Source organism: Trichogramma pretiosum, unplaced genomic scaffold (assembly GCF_000599845.2).
Source record: "Trichogramma pretiosum strain Unisexual culture from Peru unplaced genomic scaffold, Tpre_2.0 scaffold3, whole genome shotgun sequence".
NCBI lineage: Eukaryota > Metazoa > Arthropoda > Insecta > Hymenoptera > Trichogrammatidae > Trichogramma > Trichogramma pretiosum.
The window spans coordinates 2,583,578-2,606,012 of record NW_019641698.1 but is presented as its reverse complement, the minus strand read 5'-3'; the positions used below and the strand labels follow the sequence as shown (position 1 = coordinate 2,606,012).

Below are 22,435 nucleotides of genomic sequence, written 5' to 3'. Positions count from 1 at the left end.
GGCTAGCAAGCTCGCCAGAGAAAAGTTTTTATAACTCGTGTTCGGGCTATATGCGACAATTGAGTGACGCGTGCGCCGAGCTTTAGCTAATTTCGTCGCTAAAAAGTTCTTTGCCACGCGCGAATTCTATGACTGCGCATACATGGTTTTGTGGACCTACGCCGCGCACATTTGTGCCGATTGAAAAGCTCGGCTCGGCTTTTATTGGAATTCGCAGGCTTATTACGCCACCGGCTCGTCGCAATTCGCCCAGACATGTATAACGTACGCACACATACACGTATATAAGCGTAATACGCATCCCCTGCGGAGTCCGACGATATTTTAAACGAATGTTTTCCGAAAGGTTACGCGCGCGGTACGCTCGCTCGTTCGCCTACAAGGGGGACAACTGGTCAAATCGATAGTTATAGGGACCTACCGGGTTTAGCGAGAGGAATAATTCCGGTGATTTAATCGTGCGATTCTCCGGCTCTGGCTCGGTGGACTTAACGAAATTTCGCACGCGCCTGTGCTCCCTCTTGGACCCGACCTCCCCCGGCGCTGGGCACATAAAACTGCGCTACAGATAGTAGCTATGTATATTCTACTATACGCGCACGAACAAATCGTATTTACACAAAGTCTCCCGGCTCGAAAGTTCCTGGCCCGCGACTTTCTTCGTTCGTATACTCTCGTTAGACATCGACTGTGTACACACACGTAATCCCGTGTACATGTCATTCCTTCGAGTCTGTGTTTTCTTTCGTCGTTCACTGCTGCTGCTGCTGCTCTTTCGTGAGCTCCTTTGCGAAGTACACACCCTGCCCACTTGTATCCTCCCTCGTATCCTCGTACACTTTTCTTAGCCAAGATTTCATTGGCATATTAACTATATTATGGCTCATAAACGCTCCGACAGCAACGAAACGGATTAATTCAACTTTTTTTGCAATTAAATGGCGAGCTTTTAGCCCGAAACGAACCGTAATTACGGAGAGCAGCGTTGTTCGAGCTCGTTTGTTCTCATCAAGATAGATGAGTTTTTTGCTGCGCTGCGATTTCTGCCGCAAAAACATCCTCTGAAATCTCACGATTATTCCCTCGCGAACAAAGAACAATCGTCCAAAATTCGATAATGGCTCGTGTCCCACGCGCATAAAAAACACATCTCGCTCGGGTTAATTATCCTTTTTTATATTTTTCACCTTGATCTTGCATAATTCATATTCCATTTCATGCGCGTTAACAGCGATGAGAATCATAAGTTTGTATAAGACATGATCTTTTTCATGCTTAAGTCCAAATGCGTGCGGAGCTTGTATTATAATGCCCACGAGGTTTGCGTGCATCGCACGAATTTTCTCGGTTCTTTGCTTTTTCGCTCCTCTGCCTTCGACCTCACATCCTTTCGCTCGAGGGCGTGGTCAATTACATCGTACAAGGTGTTCGAGCCCTGATAAGACCGAGTATTTTTACATGACAGGTAAGGGGTAGAAATGATTTTTTTTCCTTTCAAAAGGGGAGAAAAGTTTTATGTTTGGCACGCGCAGCCATTTGTTTTATCAGTGGTAATCTTGATTTATCGCTTTTTACATGGAAAAAATGTCATTACGATCGCTATGTGCGTTTACATGCCCTGGGTAATTACAAGTCATAATTGTTTCTCCGCATAATATAAATTTTGCATAAATTGCATCGGTCGTGCCTTACCGGTCGGTCGATTTACTCCGAAAAGCAATTGGGATTCGTCAGAATTTCCTTATAAATTTTGGCAATCCTGGGGTGTCTAGGTCTCCTCGTGCACGTGCCTTTTACTATTTAATTTCTCAATTTCCTTTTGGCATTCTGCAGCCTAGCGCAGTCTGGTATAAAGCCCTGGGAGCCGAGACGGGCTAGAAAGCCTCTCTTCCGACTCTTCTTCGGCTGGAGTATCCAGCCAAGCTTTCTATCTCTCTGTCTGTTTCAGGGGCAGACGCATTAATTTTTGGTCCCGAGATGCGGCAGCTCGATATCGTTCGCTCTCGGTCGTTTTGTCGCAGTGAAAATATCTCTCGAGATACTTTCACTCTTTCTCTCTCGTCTGCTTTTTCAAAGATTCGCCTCGCATTTTATGCGCTACTTATGTATTTACTTAAATTCATTATACACATCCAGTTGATAATTTGTTTATTACAACAGTTAAAATCGAGAGTGCTTTTCTTGATTTTCCTGTTTTTAGTGCTTCACTTCTATTAAATACTTTTTCTTCGGTTTCTTTTTACGCTTCTTAGGCTCGCTTACCAAATCAGAATGTATTAACTTGTACAGAATAAGCCCCATGAAACGCGTTTGGGGCGACTTAAACTGACTCGTAGTTCGAAAATTCGTGTTAAAAGATTTTTGTGACGAAACAGCTCACTTGGTTTTGTTTTAATTTTTATACTTTGACTTTTTACTTGAAGATTTAAAAGTTAAATCTATCGGTAGAGTTTTCCACAGCACAGCTTATATGGCTTTGAATTGAAAAGAGCCAAATTCAAATGATAGAAGGGTCGATTTATAGTTGCGGAGTCAAAAAAGGTTTTATTCAAGGGAACTATAAAAAGGAAACGAAAATTCAGGGGACATTTAAGAGAAGGGAATATTTCTTCTAAAGTCTTGCACTAAGAAAAATGTTCTTTCTTATGAAAATGCGGATTTTATTGTTAAGCTAAGGCGTGCGTCTTAATTTTTGTTGATTTTACCAGCCCCTGAGTAACAAATTTCAAATTCTCCCGCTCACTCCGAAACTAATTTCACGACTTTCGAATATGACCAATCACGATGTTAGAAAATTGCCTACGCAATACTACTCACGACTTTTTTTTTAAGAGAGAGAAAGAAGAAATAAATTTCCATTAGGAAAAGCAAGAAGACCATTTAAGATCCGATAGCTACCGTGTCATGCTTTCTACTTTATTTAGTTGAAGCGAGCCACGCAACGGCTTTTTGCTGGTAATCTGTGACAAATAATACAGCGCCAATTGACAAGTGTAGACTCGCGTAACGTCAGAAACAATAAAATTGATCGATATAATCCGAGGCAATTCGTCGAGCAATTGCGGAAACTCAGAAACGCGCCGCGTCGGTACATTGTCGCATGAGTATTACATAGACACGAGTGCACACAACAGAGACAAGAGATCGCCGTGTCAATGGTCTAACATCAAAGAAGGCATACATATATAGTATATATCGTACTATCTATAGGCATCGAGTTCAGCTTCCACGCGCCAGCGTGCACGAGCTGTGCGAAGCAGCAATTTTAACGCGCTCGCTCGAGCTTGACATTCCGTAGCCTTACGTGTGTGTATTTCGTACCTATATAGGTATACGCCGCGCGTTTACACATAGCACATACACGTAACACCTGATAGCTCTGGCGAGCAAAACAGCATCGCCACCGCCCACTGGCTAGCTAGCTAGCTATAAGCTGCTCTACGTTGTATGCGAGCGGGACAGACTCTCATGTTTGTCGTCGAGCATTCCTAGGCACGAGCTTTCACGTATGTACGCACATTGTTTTCTTATTTTGCCGAGCTTTGAGCTTGCGGCCGCCTGCTGGCCACTAGCATAGTCCAGGATATCACGCACGTGCCGCGTAATTATGCCGATCGAGTTGAATAAACGGTTTGTTTTTTCTTGGCACCGAATCAAAGTTTGCATATAGTAGTAGCCGTTAAATGTAAATTGCAATTACCGCGAATGCGTACAAGCACAAATATAATTGTTAATATACTCGTTGATTGTCAGTGACATAGCAACGTCGATACAATATACGGTCAGCGAAAAAAAGTATAACATTATCAGGAGTGGAGATCGATCAGGCTTTTTCTCCCCCAAGGCAATTATTCTTTTCTCAAGATACAACTCGATCTACTTCTTGAACTAGTGATTAATGTACTAATTAATTACTTGATGCGTAATCCTGGTGGATATAATTGTCTGCAAGCTGCGGAGAATTTGCACTCAAGTTGCCTCGTGTATACTCTCTGCACCGGGTTCGCCTTCGTTACACGCGTTGGAACTCGTCGTCGTCGACGTCGCGCGCGCGCGCAAGGCAGAGAGTGGATGCTGCTGCTGCTGTGGCGCACATTATACAAAGCCATTGGCGTGCACGAACTACCACCTACTACTACTACAGGCTCTGCATATAAATACACAGTGCACAGCAGGCGAAGGCTAGAAAGCCCTTAATGAAATATTACTCGCTGCATATACCTATGTAGCGGTAAGAGAGAGATATGCGCGAGGGTGGCGAAATACTCTCGGCTTGCTCTCTCGCAAGCAAGCGAGCAAGTCGAGCGAGCGAACGAGCATATTTCTCTCGTTAGTAATGCTGCTGCTGCGCTCACTCGCGTACACGCTCTCGAGTAATATACCCAACTTTGCGCCGAAAAGTTAAGACGCTCGAGCAAGAATAAAAGTGAGAGAGAGAGAGAGAGAGAGAGAGAGGAAAAAACTGCTTGTAAGCGCGCCGCGCGCGCGCGGTTATTATTATTTGAACGAATCGTCGCTTCGCGGCGCAGTTATATATCATGCCGACGAGTAAGTTGCGTAATCGCGCTCGACAAAAGGGCATCCGTTTTCACGTGTATATAATGCACGCGTAGGAGTGTACGTGTTTATGGCATTATAGCTTTCGAGAGGAGAAAAAAATGTGGGACGCCTCGCGCGCTCGCACGAGTACGCGAACAGCGACATAAATCGACAAGAGATTTTATACAGCCGCATGCAAAGAGTATTGCGCTTCGCGCCGAGTTCACGTATACATAACGTGGACGAGCGCGATGCATAAGCGAAAGACGATGCTCAACACATACACACACACACACACACGCAAACGCGCGATAGCGTATACGCGCGAGCTTGCTACTGTGTGTATGTGTGTGTGTGTGTATAATGCAGTACTTACAATGCGAATTACGCAAACGTCTCGACCGCATGATTCGACACGCTGTGAATGTGTACAAGTATACGAGAGCTACCCGAGAGGTGGTATTTAAATATTGTTTGTGCCCGCTATTTCCTATTGATTATTACCCTTATACGCGGGCCTTTGCTTACATTTAATATCAATGAGCTGCGAATTATCGTGTGCTGCATACGTATCGATACGGTTCGCTGTTAAACTGTACAATATAGAGTTTATTGAACATTTCATCTCGTGCGTTGGCTTATCGTTCGGCGCGTGTACGGGATTGTATTTCGTGCGTGCAGGTGAACAAAGTGAGCGCGCGATCTGCGTGATTCGAATTACACATTTATAGACTCTATATTCCGCGGGCTCCTGTATACAACGAGCCGATGATCGTTGTATATTACCCTGTAACCCTGCCTTTGCCCAATTATTTATTAACACAAGCTCCATAAAGTATCGATTTTGTTCATAAATAGTATATTAATGCCCTAAAACTAGTATCGAGAAAGAGTGAAAGACAAATTACGAAGAAATCTAGAGAAGTAAATTATTTTATAATTCCTCAGGCTTTACAAATGTAAAGAAAACAACTTAGAGAAACAAACCCATAAATACGCGACGGCATTTCATGTTCGTTTGTGCATTTCGGAAGCTTCAATCTCGATGGCTATATCTCAAAGCATACACGTGAGCCTATGCTATGTCAAACCTCAAAAGTTTCCAAATTGAATTGCGTTGTGAAACGTAATGCATTAGTCTCGGTGAATATTTAATATTTTCTCGAGTTCGTCATAATTGACCGCATGCTTATAATGGCCGCGTCTCAGGCAACTTTTTCCTGCGCACGGGGGGCTTAATTATAATCGTCGTTGGCGCCTGTAATACCCTAATCTACTCAACTATTTTCATAGGAAAATTCGTTGGTATGGCGACGAGATGAAAAAAATATAGATTACTCGCAACGAGAAACACGTGAGCGGGCGCGGTTGTAGTGTCGGCTTATATTGAAACTACCATCTCGCATAGATCTCGTCGCCTACGGTTACACGTTTAGGCTGTGCTATCTTCAAATCAGTGAAACTCGTCGGGCGCGATCACATGCAAGCTACATGTAGCACAGGTTCAAAAGAGCATATAGTTCGACACCGACGATGAAGTTTTTTTTTCCTTGTTTTTTGAAGCAAAAACTTTTTCAGCTTGAGCCCCCGAGCGCAGCGCACGAAAGGCAGCGATAAAACTTTGTGTGTATATGGTTGCGAGCGTGTTCGGAGCAGGGACTCGACGCGAGAGTACCATCGGGCCGGGTGCGCGTGTGTCCAACGTGTATAGTTATATAGAGAGAAAGAGCAGCAGCGAAGAAGACAGAGAAGCGCTCAACACAATGAAAGAAATAACAAGCAACCAACTCCCTCTTTGGAATAACAAACAGCCGAACCTCTGGCGCGCGGCCGCCGCCACCGCCTATTGCCGTTTCTGTTGCATGTCGCCATTTTCTCTAATAATACGAATAATACAGAGTACCGTCTGACAAGACTGCATATAGGCATGTATTTACGTATATATCCAGTCGTTTTCCTGCCAAGCTATATAATGTATGAAAAGAGACTAGGACTCAAATTATAAACTATCGAGCTTAGCAATGCAGAGAGAGAGAGAGAAATCCGTAATTAGGCTTGAGTAACCGGTGCGCTGAGAGCCTCGGCTAATATAGCTTCCGTAATATTCGACCTGAGCAGGCTCTGTATACAGCTCGACGATCGCTATGTATATATAGTGCACACACTCGCGTACACAATTCTCGCAGTGTTTTTCAATGACGAGCGAGCTCCAAGTGCGAGAAAGGCAGCAGCAGCAGCAGCATTAACAGCAGCGCGACCCGAGAGCTCATGCTGCGCATTCCATGACGCGGGTGTACTATATATAGTATATAACTAGACAGGCTCTCGAAAGTGTAGACAATGATAATAATTGAAAGCTTCGAGCTGCCTGCCAGGCTGCTGCGCAAAATCTCGCGCACGAGTAAGCCCATGGAGAATGCGACCTCGTGTCTGCAGGCTTTATAGTACGTAGCACGTGTGCGTATATATATATGGGTGTGAGTACTTCTATATAGACAGGTATGCCATAGACGCGCGATTTAATTTTCGACACCGCGCACGTTCGTATTCCCGGCAACGGCGACGGTCCCGAGAAAAGTCTGGCTTTGTTCTTTTCTCTCTCGACGATGCGTTATTTTTTTCTTTCTTTCTTTCTTTCTCTTCCACTCGCGATTCTCTTTGCCTTTTCATATCGATCGATTTCTCGTGTACAATTTTTCATCTTCTCCGAGAGATCGATCTGGCTCGAATACGAAAAAAAAAACTTAAATATAAGAAAAAAGCGAGAAATGGAAAAAATGCAAAACTGCAAAAGTTTTCATCTACACGAGAAAAAGAGGAAAGAAAAAAAAACTTTTTATGTTTTATGCGCGGGCGAGGCACGCACGAGGCGGCGAAAAATTTACTATTCCTCGTGTATTATACGTGCACACACCAACGGATCCCGACCGTATTATAGGTTCTCGAGGTGTGTGCGTACATGTATGTGTCTCGTATAATTTATCCCGAACTCGAGGTATACGCACACACACATATAATATGCACCGCTCGTGAATGGTCTCTGAGTAATCGTTAAGTATCTTTTTTTATCTATTCCGCACACTTTAGCCAAGTGTGGGCCTCGGCCCTAGCGATTATTATATATAGCGCCGCGGCACATGTGTGCGGACGTGTGCATGTATGCACGCACACGCAACCCGACGGCTTATACACATTGTGTGCACTTTTATGAGCTCTTTTACGATCGCCACAGCCGATGACATGCACGCGCGTGGCAGATATATACGCACGAACACGCACGCATTATATACGTCAAGAAAAAGAAAAAAATATATATATCGTCGGCAGTAGTTAACCCCTTGAATGAGAGATGATGTAGCGCGACTTGCAGCGGCTCGCAGCTCGTATAAGCAAATTTCAATATTTATCGATAATTGCTTGAGAGCAATCATTTTCAAAACTTACTGGACTCAAAACTTACGTGACCAGGATGATTAGACAGGATTGAAGATAATCGAGAAACTTACCTGAAACATACAAAAAAAGTATTCATTAGAATCATGTGTCAAGATGAATTTTATTTTAATAATATTCATATCAATCGGTAGTAATTGAACTTTTCATTAAGAAGAACAAAACACTTTAGGTACAAGTCGGGCTTTAATCGTGCATATATAGCGCGCCTTCATGAGCCATTAATCGTACGCGAAGATAAAAATGTTCCGAGAACGCCAAGTCGTTTCATTCGGGTCGTACATCGTTTTCCGTTTCTCATGCAACGAAAAACTCAATTTAGCCCGTATAAATGCGCTTAATCAACGAAGCCATGCACGAATTAAACTCCATTCTGTATGGTTCCACGAGCAACAGCGGGTCGCGATAAATATCGTGCGAAACTTTCGCCACTCTCGTGCGATATATAATATAATACTGTGCGCCGCGCACGCGCGCATACGTATATAAATTCGTCGCATATTCTTTACGTACGTTTCGTTTGCCAACAGAAAAAAAGATTATAGTTTCACTCGTCAAAAGTGACATTAGCGGAGGAGAAATGCGTGAGACGATTATTCTAATGACACCCACGCGCTAGATATGTACCATCCAGCTGTGCAGCAGCACCGATTACACCGACCAAAGTAGTTCAAATGCATGGACAACGCCAGCTCTAATGAGATGATGTTCATCGCTGAAACCAAAAATGGAGAAAAACTTTCACACGAAAACTTATCAGTCTCAGCAACAATGAGAACTGACTCAAGATTCGAGTATTAAGAGTGTTGTACCGAATTACTAACTTACGTGTAACACAGATAAAAAGCTTACATCCTATGTAATACGTTAATCGTGATATTTCTTTATCGGTAAAAGAGCTATATTTATCAACAAGATTTTGTAAATAAAACATTTACTTCAACAAATTTTTCAACTTGAGTCGATACTCGAGTGACGAGAGCTGATATATTTTCGAGAGATAACGCTACAAGTATTTCAATTCAATTTGTAATACCACGAATACTCGAGTCCGTTTTTTATGGCGAATGTGCACCAATTAGCAGTAAAGATCGAAATTATATGTTCTGTTTCATTTGAGCAGAAAAAGAAAGTCTTGCGATATATTTTTCTTACTAGAGTAGAATGCACACTGATAAAGAAAAATTTTAGATAGAAAATGTGAGCTCGCAGTAAAGTTATCACCCATACGAAGAGTCAAAAATAATTCGATGCACTGATTATTTTTAAAAACAAAAAAAACTGAACTGCTTCGATCAATTAACATCAATCAATACGCTGATTCATGGCCTTAGACGAGGCTTTCTCACGTTCGTTTTCATTCGTTGAGAAAAAAAGCCATAAAACTCATCAGCGTTGCACACCCATGGTCATTTGTCTCTCTCTCTTTCTCGCTACGCACATAAAAATGACATGATCGCAGCCCTAACAGACGCATTTGGCCAGAAGATTCGAATCATTTTTGTTAATGCCGCAATGATGATGGCGACGACGGTGGCCGTGATTCACAAAATATAACATTGTAAATATTGCCCACCTGATTCGCACCGATGTTTTGTGGGAAACGATTCGAGTTCGGTTCTTTAGTAAATATCAAGAAGAAGCTACAAGCCTAACTTTAAAAGTGTATCTTTATGCTAATCGTTTATTTTTCTCCAGTGTAAATTATTAAGAAATAAAAAAAACCAAAGACTTGTTTTGTTTTAATAAAAGATCCGTTAAAATGGAAAAAGATTCACGATATATTATTTGATTTCCACAACATTCATTTCAACGAAATAAAATAAAATAAGACAGACTGACTTTGTTGTTTATAAACAATTGAACTATATATTTTATCTCGTGCTCTTATTTGCCATTCGATGCGAGATATCCTCAATAACGAGTGAATGTAAAAAATTGCTCTTCACGAATTACTGTCTTTTATTTTTTCTTACATGTATAATACAGCAGCAAATTCGCGCGTTGACGTCGACGCCTGTCAGGGGAGTCGCCGCTTAAATGCGCCATGAATTCGATGATTCATACAATATATATACACGATTATACGAAGACCAATGACTCGTTATCTCGGCTGCTTTCTCATCGCGTGGCAAAGAGCACATAAAAATCGGAGCTTGCACGCCTTACATATATATTTGTTTCGCTCGAATGCAACGACAATCACAAAATTGTGCCATAATCGAGCCAAACGCGAAATTGCGTTCGCTCGAGCCGCGCATAAAAGTTTTCATCGGAATGATTCGCTCGAGTTGACGATGACGACGCTATTGAAAATACATACGTTGCTACGAGTTTGGCGAACTCGCGAGACCAGAGCATCCCAGAGCTCATAATAAACTCATTGTTGCTCGGCGACAATAAAATAGCGCATTAAAAAGAACGACAACGTTCAACTGTCGGGTTCACTGCATTGGTCAGCTCTGTACTTCTGCGTTCACAGTACAATATATTCATTCTCGAACTCTCGCTGTGCAGTATCTATCGTCTAACGAGCACGTTACACATATCGTATCTACGCGATCGCGATTACGAGTCCTTGAAACTCAAGGATCAACTATACGAATAGCAATGGACAGTGTGTGTGTGTGTGTGTGTGTGTGTGTGTGTGTGTGTGTGTGTGTGTGTGTGTGTGTGTGTGTGAGTGCGTATCGGCTATAAATGGATATTTTTCGCGCCACGTTACAAATCTTTTACTTTTTCCAAGCGCTATTCTTGGCAAATCAAAGCGATTCAATTTTTTTGCTCTCAACGCTGCACTTCGATAATTGAAAACGGACGTGGAGAGAAATCGATCCTTTTGTTCGAAACACAAACGCCGAGTCCCGATGTAAATAACTTCGAATCTATTTCAGCCGGGCGTTTATCAGTTTAGTAATGCTCAAATCGATTTTCAGTGAATAATTTTTTACACGGCGTATAATACAATGTGGAGTACTTGGCGGTTCGTAAACTTTCACGTTTTATTCGGTAAATATGTATCTGGTTGCTCAAATCGCCGAAATAGTAAATAACTAAAGATTATTTGATAGATTATGGTAAAAAAAAAATACATAAATCCATAGGACCCGCCGCTTTAAATGCACAATATCAGTGAATTCTTAAAGTATTGTGTTCATCATGAACAAAACTATGCTTCAAACCTCCACTCAATCTCAACGCCATTACTTTTTTATAAGTATAAAGAGCAATGCATTCCAACCTTACAACGAGTCAGCAAAACACGATTTCGCTTATACAAACATTGAACACCACAATATTTTTCAGTCCATTATGAAGATCTTTCTATTTTGTTTTAGTGCAAAAAGTTTATAAAATGAAATTTCCATTGAATAAAACCATCTGTCAAAAAACGAACTCTGTACTTCACTGTTGTTCGCTCAATTCCATGTTACCTAGGCTTTCCGTATAAACTTTCAGCATTCAAGCCAGGACAAAAAAAGGCATAAAATACGCCGACGATTTGCCGTACGTACGTTTTCTGTAAATCCTGTGCGCATGCACATTCACACATAAAAATCTACGCGCTCTCGGCGTCGGCAGGGATCACGACCTCGATAGGAATTTTTCATTTTCACGCTCGCGTATATCTAAACAATAGCTTTATTTTCCATCGCATGTGTATATTATGCGCGAAGAGGGAAAGATTGAGCGGCGAATAATCGCGCTCGAGCCTGCATATTTGTAGCGTCGATCAAATGGAATCCTGCGAGTGCGTTCATACACCCTCTTTTAAAAAAGTCATGAGTTATTCTTCATGTGCAGCTTTCCCCATTTGTACGAGGGCATTTTCGTAATGCGCGATGTTGAATATTGAGTAAGCAAAAAAGTTGAGAATCAACTCAATCGAATCATACTTTTTTAGACCAGAGCATTTATATTTATCATAATTCTTCATTGTTACAATTTTTACAAATTTTCCAAATATTTAGTTACACGAAACGCGTTCGATTGAGTTGGTATAATATACAAGAGCGTATCCGCATACGTTCCCTTTTCGATTAAAAATTTATAGACAATTTTCACCACAGCTGCGCCGCGACGTGTGCTTACCGATGTATATAAATATATATTCTTTCTTTTTCTTTACCGTTGAAACTGAGCTATATGAAAATACACGTGTTTGCGAGAACGAGGATACGTCGTTAAGATAACAATTTTCATCGGCATCGTAGAAAAAATGCATATAAAAATTAATTTCTCGTTCTTGCTATAATTCACTTAAAGAGGTCATTCGAAGCGACGGATAATGGCTATTATATATCTTCATCCGTGCAAACACCTGTCATTGATGAAATTTCGTAATTCCACAATAAGAATTTTTTTTCATTTTGGAAACTTTCGCAAAATCGTTGATAATATTTTTAACTTTAAATCCGCGCGAAGGCGAGTAATTTACCTGCAAATGAAGTTTTAAACGTAGCGCGCGTATAGCAAATTTATGCGAGGCAGCATTCATTAATTGCGAGAGGAAGAAGCCATGTGTAATAATTACGAGGATTCATTATACGCGTTACCGAATTATCATCGATATTGAACTTTGTGCTCTTCTCGATTATTTTCCATTTTCACGCAGTAAAGCCGACTTTGGTTATTGAAGTCATTACAAGTGAATTTTTATTTCTAAAATAATGTTTAGCTGCGTTCCCAACTGAGAATACAAGTAGCCTATGATTCTGAAAATGTGCGCGTTGAAAACACGAATTTTACCGCGAGACCGACAAACGCGTATAAAAATCATGACTTAATATACGAATACGTTTATATACACACAAGCAGCTTGTTTGTTGCATAATTCATTATTTGTGTGTGTGTGTGCGCGAGTGTGAGTGCGCGCACTCGAACGGTACAACTATAACACACTACGATACAACGTAATTCGCAAACTCTCTGGCGCGTAAAGATTTAATTTACCTATTACAAAAAGCTATGTACATAGGCTTACTTACGGGCGACCTCGAGAAATTTGAATGTTTACATCACATTCACTCTCGGCGCGAGTGCGCGCATTTCTGTTACATCTATCCTAACCGGCTTTTGTAATTTTTCTGACTTTTTTACCGGAAGATCCGATAAACGTGACGTGTTTTCATCGCTGGCGTGCAGTATCGTCTATTATTTCCAGATTAAACCAGTAAACGATGATGGACCGAGAGCTTGTACGATGCCGATTCACCGCAAAAAAGTAACATACGCACGGAAATCAATGTCAATTGGTGTTAATTTTCATCAAATTTCATAGAAATGTCAAATTCTTTTAATTTATTATTCTCTTCCCCCTCCTTCAAAAAATAGATAATGCTTCATTTCAACTGCAAAACGTAAGTAGGATGGAATGTTAATAGTAGACAGATATTTGCAGTATGACGACAATTAGTTTCATTATTTTGATTCATCCTTTATCTCCAAATTATTAACGTAGCTAAAGTGTTTCACAATAAGCAAAAATTAGCGGGGCATTGCGTAAATTATAATCGAGGGAAAAGTCAATCTGATTGCGAAGCTGGACTCGAGTAAAAATAAAGTCATAAAATCATCTTTTTTGCGTATATTGTGCGCTCACCGACATGTCTAGAATTGTTATCGTTCTCGATAAGAAAAATGTCACTTCACCTAAACGTATGTTGCAATAAAAATTTTACCGCGAGACATGTGCCATTTTTAATCGTTAAATAATTCAGCGATGTCCTCAAATAAAAAAAAACATATATTATAAATATCACAATAAAATGGGAGCACAAATTATTTTGAAATAAGCGAAAGGCGAAATTCATCTCTTTCTCTCTGGAGATATTATTTTTTTTTTATATTTCAAAAGAATTCGTCATTTTCTTCATTCATGGTGTCTCGTTTGGAATGAAAACAAACGAGGCCAATGCACTCGCTCGCCGTTTCTCTCTTTTTCTTGGCATTCGAATCTACTGGCTCGTATGTATAAATACGTAGCCGGCGTGGCTCGTGCTTGCGCGCGCGCGCACCTGAGTCGAAAAAAAAAGAGAAAAAAAAATCGAACGCGCGTCGCGTTGTCGACGTCGCGCCGTCTCGAGAACAGGCTTAAATCCGTCTGAATCCTTTGGAGCTTGAAAAATTTCGCCTCGCCGTCTTCGAACGCACTCGCACATCGTGCACACGTATAGCCTACTTTTTCGTCGATTTTGCATATTTTTGCGACTCGCTGGTATAGTGGCTGTTAGCAACCTGTCATTCGTCTTTCTCCGTCCGCACGAGGAGTGCACCGCCAACACAAATATACACACAACGCACGGCGCGATATCCATATGCACGCGTTGGCGTACGTATATAACGGAATGGCCTTTTTTACGTACGTGCGGGCGCGCATGTGTGGGTAAATACGCTGCGCGGGAAAGCGAAGGCGTTGGCCGGTGCTGCAGCAGCACTGTTGAAACAACCTCGTTTCGTTTGGAGAAATTATGCATCGAGTATCAATGGAGGCACGCATGTGGCATGGAACCGAGTCCGCGTATCGACGCATCTGTCATCGAATGCAAAAATAAGGCGCTCGGCTTCCTACCGCGATGTTTATATGATCGGTTATATACCACGAGGCATAGATACTCGACAAACGCGAAGATCGATCAATTATTAGCAAACTGACGGCTGGGATGATTAGATACCGGCACGTATAAGCGGAAGCGTGTATACAGCATCGAGTTATGTATAATATTTACGCGAATACCAAGGTAAGAGAAAAGATATTTCTCAAGAGAAGAAAGATCTCGTGACGTAACGATCGAAGAAGGAAAGATTATTCAATCGAGACGATAAGAGAAGCAAAATAGTAAGCTGTACAAATTCATACGATCTGTGGCGATGCAGTGCGTTCTTCTGTACAACAATGCACAATTACTTGAAGGGAAATTTGAATTACTATCTGCAGATCACGTGAACCAATACGCGCATGTGCTAGATGGCCGCGATCGATTTAATTACGATAAGTCAGTAAGTACGTTTGTAATTATTTATAGGTATAAATATACAGTACTATATGTATCGATTACAATTGAGTATTATGGAGTATAATACAAGTTTATTTACGATACGAGTTATCTGCACGACCCCTACAATTTCCAGCAACTACAAATATTTCTGCTGCACCTGGTCTTGGCTTGACATTATATACTTTCAGTTCAACGAGTATTTCTTTGTTGCACTCGGGTGTAACGTACGATGTATAACTATAAAAATGTTTCCAACGCGTTCGTTAGACGAATTTCGTTGGGAAGAAAAAAGAAGGAGGCCGAGAAAAGAGTCGCAATAACACAACAGAAGGTTAGTGCTTTAATGCACAGGTAGATATATACAGAATCTTTGGAAGTGTACGTGAAACGAGTTACACTCCATAGCCCGGAGCGTTCGTCGTCACTTGGCGAGAACGCGCGCATATCATATGTATGTATGTATACCTATATACATATATTTCGTTCATACCAAACGAGTACACACACACATACAGATATATACGTAAAAGAGAAAGTATTATATCTCTTTGGCGTCTTTCTCACTCGAAAAGCCAACGATACAGTCGTTCGGGCTCCCGCGTACAGCTATAATACACATTCACGTACATACGCACACACACGCGCGATCAATAATATTTTTGCCGCTACACACAAGCTTACGGATCGCGGCAGAAAAATTTCATTGAAACTCGACGAAGGTGAGAGGAAAAAAATATCATAGCGGCGCGCGGCGTTCTCTTCTGAATTATAAAAATGGCAAAAATCGGCCGCGCAGGTTGATAAGGATTTTATAAGCTATGTGTACGTACGCGTTGCCAATGTGCCACGCGCTTATGCACCTAGCTATATATGTGCGTGTAACTCTAGTCTATATATGCGCACTCTCCGTAATATTATCAACGCGTGTGCGAGCACGAGCCGCTGTTGCTGCTGCTGAGCTGCATCGTGTGTGAGCGTTTTGTTTTTCTCTTTTTTCTCGTTTTTTTTTTTTTTGTTTCGCAAGCGTGGCCACGATGTTGTATAGCCGCTCTTTTTTTTTGTGCCTATGCACCAACCGGTTACCAAGTCGGATGAGTGCGTATTATAAATGTTTATATACACGCGAGCGTCTGCTATATACTGGAGAGCTGATCTCGCATGTTTTTGAAATACGAGCTCGATGGAACGAAAAAATGAGAAGTGCATTTCGAGAATGAAGCGTGACTATTCGCTCGTTGTATGTGAAGAGGTAATCGTCCATTTTGGTGCCTGGTTTTTAAGAGAGCTCCGTTTCTTACGTTCAATATTTTTTCTTCTCTTTTTGGAGCATGAAAAACTTGGAACTTTTTTAAGTGCAATTCGATTAGATACAGCATAAGAAAGAGACGCACTTCTTGGTTGAAATGTCTTATGTGTATTTTTGACACCGAGCGATAGCCTCTGCGTATAAGCGTGATATAGAGCGCTCCTGACAACAGCAACAACGAAATAACGCGTATCTCGAAGCGAAATGTAATTAAGACTCGCCTCGTGCGAAGATTATTATTTTCTTTTCGTAACACCTGGTATAATAGAAACTATCGAGCATATCGCAAGGCCGCACGTAACAATTTTGCGCGCTACATGTATACAGCGAGTCGATCCTATGTATTACATGAAAACGCAGTGCACGAGAGCGGCTAATTCGTACATCGGAGTCTATTATAACTCGCCGAATTCCGAACAAGCGAGATGATACAATTGTTTTTTTTTTTTTTTATTATTAAATGTATTCGTTACATCATCGAACAAAATGAAAAACAAAATAAAATTCGGATATGGACGTTTAGGGCATTTGTTTCGTTTGAAATTGCGAACAAACGAAAATTCCGCGATACGCACCGGATCGCCGATGTACATCGCGCAACCGAGGATGATAAAAGTAAGAATATGTGTAAAATAAAACACATTTCGCGCATATTCACGCCTCGCGGTATCGAAGGAAAATTTTTGCAGAAACCAGAATTTCAAGTTTCGTTATTTTGCTTTTTTCACTTCTTCTTTTTTTGGGCATCGATATCGCTACAACGACAACAAGTAGTCTCGCTCTTGCGCGCAAAAAAGAGAGAAGAAATCCATGCGCGTGGCTGCTAATGTACGCAGGAGCGGTAAGCGATCGTTCGAGTATCGCGCCAGAGAAAATTCCAAATCGCAAGAGGTGACCAGCGGCTCTTATGCTGCTGAATAGACTCGCGCCGTCGACGCAGTCTTGGCAAGTGCACTTCCATACGCAGGATCCTTTGATCCTTCGATCGTCGCGCGAGCTCGTAATACTTATAATCCACAGGATCGATCGTTATCGTCGACGATATATTCTATGCGCGGCATTATAACGTGTGCGTACTCTATCACGCGCGAATAGCGTACACAAGTATACATATAAAATAACTGTAAAAGCGCATAACCGTTGCTATATGCATGCAGGTACATACACACAAACACGCGTACTTATAGGCTCGCACAATATTCATTATTTTTTCCCTTCGACTCGCTTTCTCTGTCTCGTTCTGTCTTGCTCTCTTGCTCTCTCGCTCTCTCTCTCTCTCGCGAAGTCAAGTTGTAAATGCGCATTAAACGCGCGTATATTATAAGTACGGGTAAATACTTGCGCATGGATGCTACATACGCGCGTGCATATGCAGGCAGCAGCGTATAAACACACTCGCGCTGAGCTCTCTGGAGCCGTTAGTCACCACACGATGCGGCCCGTAATGCACGCTGCGCGAATTGTAAATACACACATGTATTCGTCTTGTATATATAGTAGGAGAGCTGCGAACGCATTGATTTCTCCTTCCCTCCAGCTCGGCTCGTCTTTGGTCACGAGCTAAGCGTGCAAATATTCCGCGCGCATATAATTGAGCGAGCTCTGGCGCACATCGTTTTTGTGTATTGTATAAAATTGCCGCTGCTGCTGACCAATGGCCGAGCCATGCACGATCGCGCGACGATGACTGCATTCTAGTCTAGTGTATATATACGGTGCAACGCGCTGTATGCGTTATATCGTACCTATATCTACGCATGCGAGGGTGCACGAGCGAGCGAACGAGCGAGGCAGAGGCTCTTTTGACTGCGTGCATCGGGCGCTCGCACGACCGATTGCAAATATTTCACGAGCGCGTAAAAGCCGCACACACCTTTCTCTCCCCCTTCGCGTCCCCCCCGTGGCAGGCTTTACGTTCATTCATTCGCTGTCAGCGTCTGTTATCGCGTTCAAGATGATGATGATGATGATGATGATGCAATTGAACTGTACAGTCGAGAGGGTGCTGTTGCTGGTACGGTGGCATCGGCCTCGCGAGTGTTTGCGCACTTTCGTCTCTCCCTCCCGCTCCTGGTTTTCGAGCACGATAATCGTGTGTAGCGTACGCCGCACACGCGATGCAAAATTTTCGCCCATGGTAAAACTCGGAAAAGATGAAGTTGGCGGGTCGATGTCTTATACTGTTAGCGAGCTTTTGTGTGCCGTGCGAAACCCCAGCTGCACGTACGAGCGATAGAGCGCTCGCGAGCATTTGCATAATCTCACAAAAGCTCGAAATTAGCCCGAGCTCTCTTTCTTCCTTGCGCCGCCGCCGCCGCTGCTGCTACTTTACGCTTTCTCTGAAAACCGCGACCTCCGCCGCATTATCTCGGTGCAAGGATAATATCACGGGAAAAAGAAAAGAAGAGGAAGAGAAAAAGTCGCCCGAGCTCAGCTGCAGTCTCGCACGCACAGCTAGCTCTGCGTTCGTTAAGCCTCTCACGTACTGTACTCTCGATATAGCCTAGTGCAGTACAAGCGAAAAATCTCTATACTACCCGCACGACGACGACGACGACGACGCTTTGTTTACGTGTGAAATGAACTAGACTTTATTATAGCCGCCCATGAGTACACGCAGCCGTGCACCAGACACACACACACACACACACACACAATGCATTACGGTATATTTATACCTGAGCGATACGCGCGCGCGTGTACACATAAAAAAAGTTATTTCGCGCGCCCTCCGCTGCCGCTGCTGCTGATGCAGCTTTTTACGGTGTACGTTTTGTTGTTGTTGTTGTTGTTGTTCTTGCGCTCGTATATAGCAGTACGCTCATACGTACGTACAAGCGAGCAAGAAGAAAATGAGAAAAAACGAAGGCGAATAATTCTATTATATGGGAAAAGCAGCACAAAGCGCTCTGTGCGTTCGAGAGCTTTTCTATACGAGGCCTCGAATGAACGAAAATAAAAGAAAAATGAAGATCGATAAAGCTGTTTTTCGCGCGTAATAACGGCGCGCGCGGAAACGAATTATGCTCGTTAACGCTGAAAACTTTCGTTGATTCGGCGCGGGGGCGCGTTCGTTGACGTCGAGCGCTCCGAATGCAAAAATATACGCGCTCGATGCATTATTACTGTTAAAATCGTATTCGACAATTGTTTTCGTTGTATTTTTTTTTCTCGATGACACTCCAGTTCGACAACCTCCAGAATCCAACACTAACAAAAAGGAGAGGAAAACCCGTTCACATGCTATACGCTAGCCAACCCACTCGACGCAGCGGGCGCGCCGCGCGACTGGAAAGAAATGGAAAATCAAATATTTAGGCGAATAAAAAAGCACTTAATTCTACGTGGAATGCATAATACATAGAGGCATCGAGCAACGTTTTCCGTACCAACGTTCGATTTAAAGCTCTCCGCAAAGCGGAGCATAGGGTGACAATAAAAATCAAGCGATATCCATCGACTTGGCCAAGTTTAACATTACGCAGGTGTTTCTCTCTCCGACTAGTCGCCGGAAAGATTGAAAGTAAGATGAAAATGAAAAATAAGATAAATTGCGAGAAAGAACTTGTTTTTACTCTCTCTCTCTCTCTCTCTCTCTCTCTCTCTCTCTCTCTCTCTCTCTTCTTCGGTTAAAACAAAGAGGAGTAAAAACAGCGATAGAAGAGTCAAAATAATAATAAAAAAAAAGAAAGAAAGAAGGTAATAATAAAAGAAGAAGGAAAAAAACTATTTGAAAACTCACCTCGGCGAACAAGAGCAGAAACAACAGTAGCAGGCATCTCGGTTCATACGTCATCCTGGCAGAGTCTGAGGAGAGAGCTGCCTTAATACTCTCCAGTCGTAGCATAGTCGTAGGGATTTTTAGCCTTTTTCACGACTCCTTGGCTCCTTTTTTTTCCCTGTTATTTTCTTCTCTTTCCTTTCGCCTCCTTGTCTCTCTCTCTTCTTACTCGTTGGGCTTATTCACCTTTAGCTCGTACGACAACGAGCTTGTGTGTGTATTTGTGTGTGCGTGAAATATCGTATGTATAATCGGCGCTGCTCGATGCATGTAGCGGGTATCGTAGTGGGTAAACACATACGGACGTCGAGGCTGCGGCGGCGGCACAGACATGCATTTATGTATTATATATATATGTACACATATATACACAAACAGACGACTACGATATACTGTTGAACGGCATTATAGCGAGTAGTGGCAGCGGCAGCAGGAGGAGGCTCGAAGCATCACACAGCACCTGCCTGGAGAGCCTCGCAGCCATCTTCGTCCTTCCCTCGCACGTTCTCACTCTCTTTCTCTCTCGCACACACTCCTCTCTTTATTGTATCCTTCTTTGCTTTATTCGCACACGCACTCGCACCTATCACTTGCTGTTGCTGCTGCTGCGAGCGACTCGTTTACAGCGCACACACGCTCACAGACGACACACACAAACACACATATATACATACGAATTTTATGTATAAATATAATATCCAAGTTTGCGGCAACGCGATTTTAAAGGCAAAACTCTCGTCACTTTCGGAGCACTATCATGTATTATATACGGAGCGGCACAACAACACACTTACACACGATCACTATATACTCGTGTTCTCCTATACACTTATATACTCTTCTTCTTCGTCTTCGTCTTGATGTACGTATGTTTCGGAGTAGCGGGAAAAGTTGTCGGATTCTCGCTCATCCTCTCGTGCCCGAGGATATGTGTCTCTCGGATCCGGAGTCGGCGACAGTCGGATGATCGTCGTCGCAGCGATGTTGCATCGGCACCAGTTTAAATGTACGACGAGAGTTCACGTCGTTCATTGCCAATTCATCGAGAGAAATATCTTGTCGCGTCTATGCGTAGCTGTGTATCAATTGTACAGCGTTACATTATAGCGGCGCACAGCATCAACGTGTGTGAGTGTGTGAATGTATGTGTTTATACTTGGTGTCTCGAGATTCGGAGTTCACAGATATTTTCTCGCTCCTGCGAGTCGTATGTACACACACTCATAGGCTTGATGTACACACGGGAAAGGATAATACGCGATCGCGAACGAGAGAGAGAGAGAGTCGCGACACAGCGCAGCACCATTCGAACTCACAGTACAGAATTGATATTATACATTTATACACTCGTACACAGAGACGAACGTGCGACCAGTGGGAGTTGTATACGAACGAGGATGCAGCTCGAAGGATGTAACGTCAGTCACGGAATTATTAATCAAAACGACACATCAAAAATGGTATACAAAAACTGAAAAGTTTGGCTCGCGCACGGGGTCGGGCGACGAGGGGGGGCGGCGCGCGCTCGCGAACGCAGATGGACTCACGGCTGCTGTTAGCCGACTGACTACTAGCAAGCTAGCTGTGTCGTGCGCAGGCAGGCAGGCAGCTTGGCTGGCCTCAGCGCTGCCGCTGCTGCGCTGTATTATGCCTTTGGCCTCGCGGCTTTCCTCATCCGCTTGGTATTTCCCCTACTCGACGAGAGCGCGAGAGAGCCGTACCAGCGGCAGGCAGGCAGGCAGCGCTCCGAGTTTCTTGCACACCCATGTAGACCTCTCGCACGCGAACACATACACGTTTGCCGTTTTATTCGCAACGTTACCAATACGTCCTGTGTGTTGGTGCGCTGCATATAGAAGTGCAGCGCACCAACACACAGGACGTATTGGTGTATGTATAGTGGATACTTGTTGGTAGGAGAGCGAGCGGCACCGACACAGGCGCGCGATTCGTTTGTGTTGTTGTATACATTGGCTCCTAGTCACCGGCTTCGACGCTCCGACTTGTTTCTATGTACGTGTAGTGCAACACCGATGTGTACACAGTACACACATTTCGGAGCAGCGCGGAGTTCAATGTATGCGTGCGGAGCAGCACTGCGCTCTCGTCGGGCGAACGTATCGATGTAGCCGGCAGCGAATGTAGTCGCTCCCTCGCTGCTAGCCGTATCCTAGAAGCCGCGAATTCGAAGCATATGTATTTTCGCACTTACATTGGTCACCGATGACTTGCTTTTCGACACCTGTTCGTTGACTGCGAGTTGACCAATACTTTGAAAAGTAACCGAATTTCGAATGCGACTCGAGGCAGCAACCGATGTTCATTTTCAAAATCGAGTCAAGATTCGAAATGTAGTCG

At 43.0% G+C, this 22,435-nt stretch overlaps 1 protein-coding gene across 2 annotated transcripts in view; it reads right to left on the bottom strand.

The window, feature by feature from the left end:
- The window catches only part of LOC106650553 (tyrosine-protein phosphatase 10D), a 44,660-nt gene extending 23,002 nt beyond the window's left edge, over nt 1-21,658 (bottom strand). The window contains exon 1 of one of the 2 annotated variants that reach the window (XM_014368626.2): nt 20,039-21,658. In XM_014368626.2, the coding sequence (XP_014224112.1) occupies nt 20,039-20,143 (105 nt within the window). In that variant the 5' untranslated portion in view covers nt 20,144-21,658. The remainder of the gene's footprint in view (nt 1-20,038) is intronic. The other variant, XM_014368627.2, reaches the window with a different exon arrangement.
- Between the last annotated feature and the right edge of the window lie 777 nt (nt 21,659-22,435).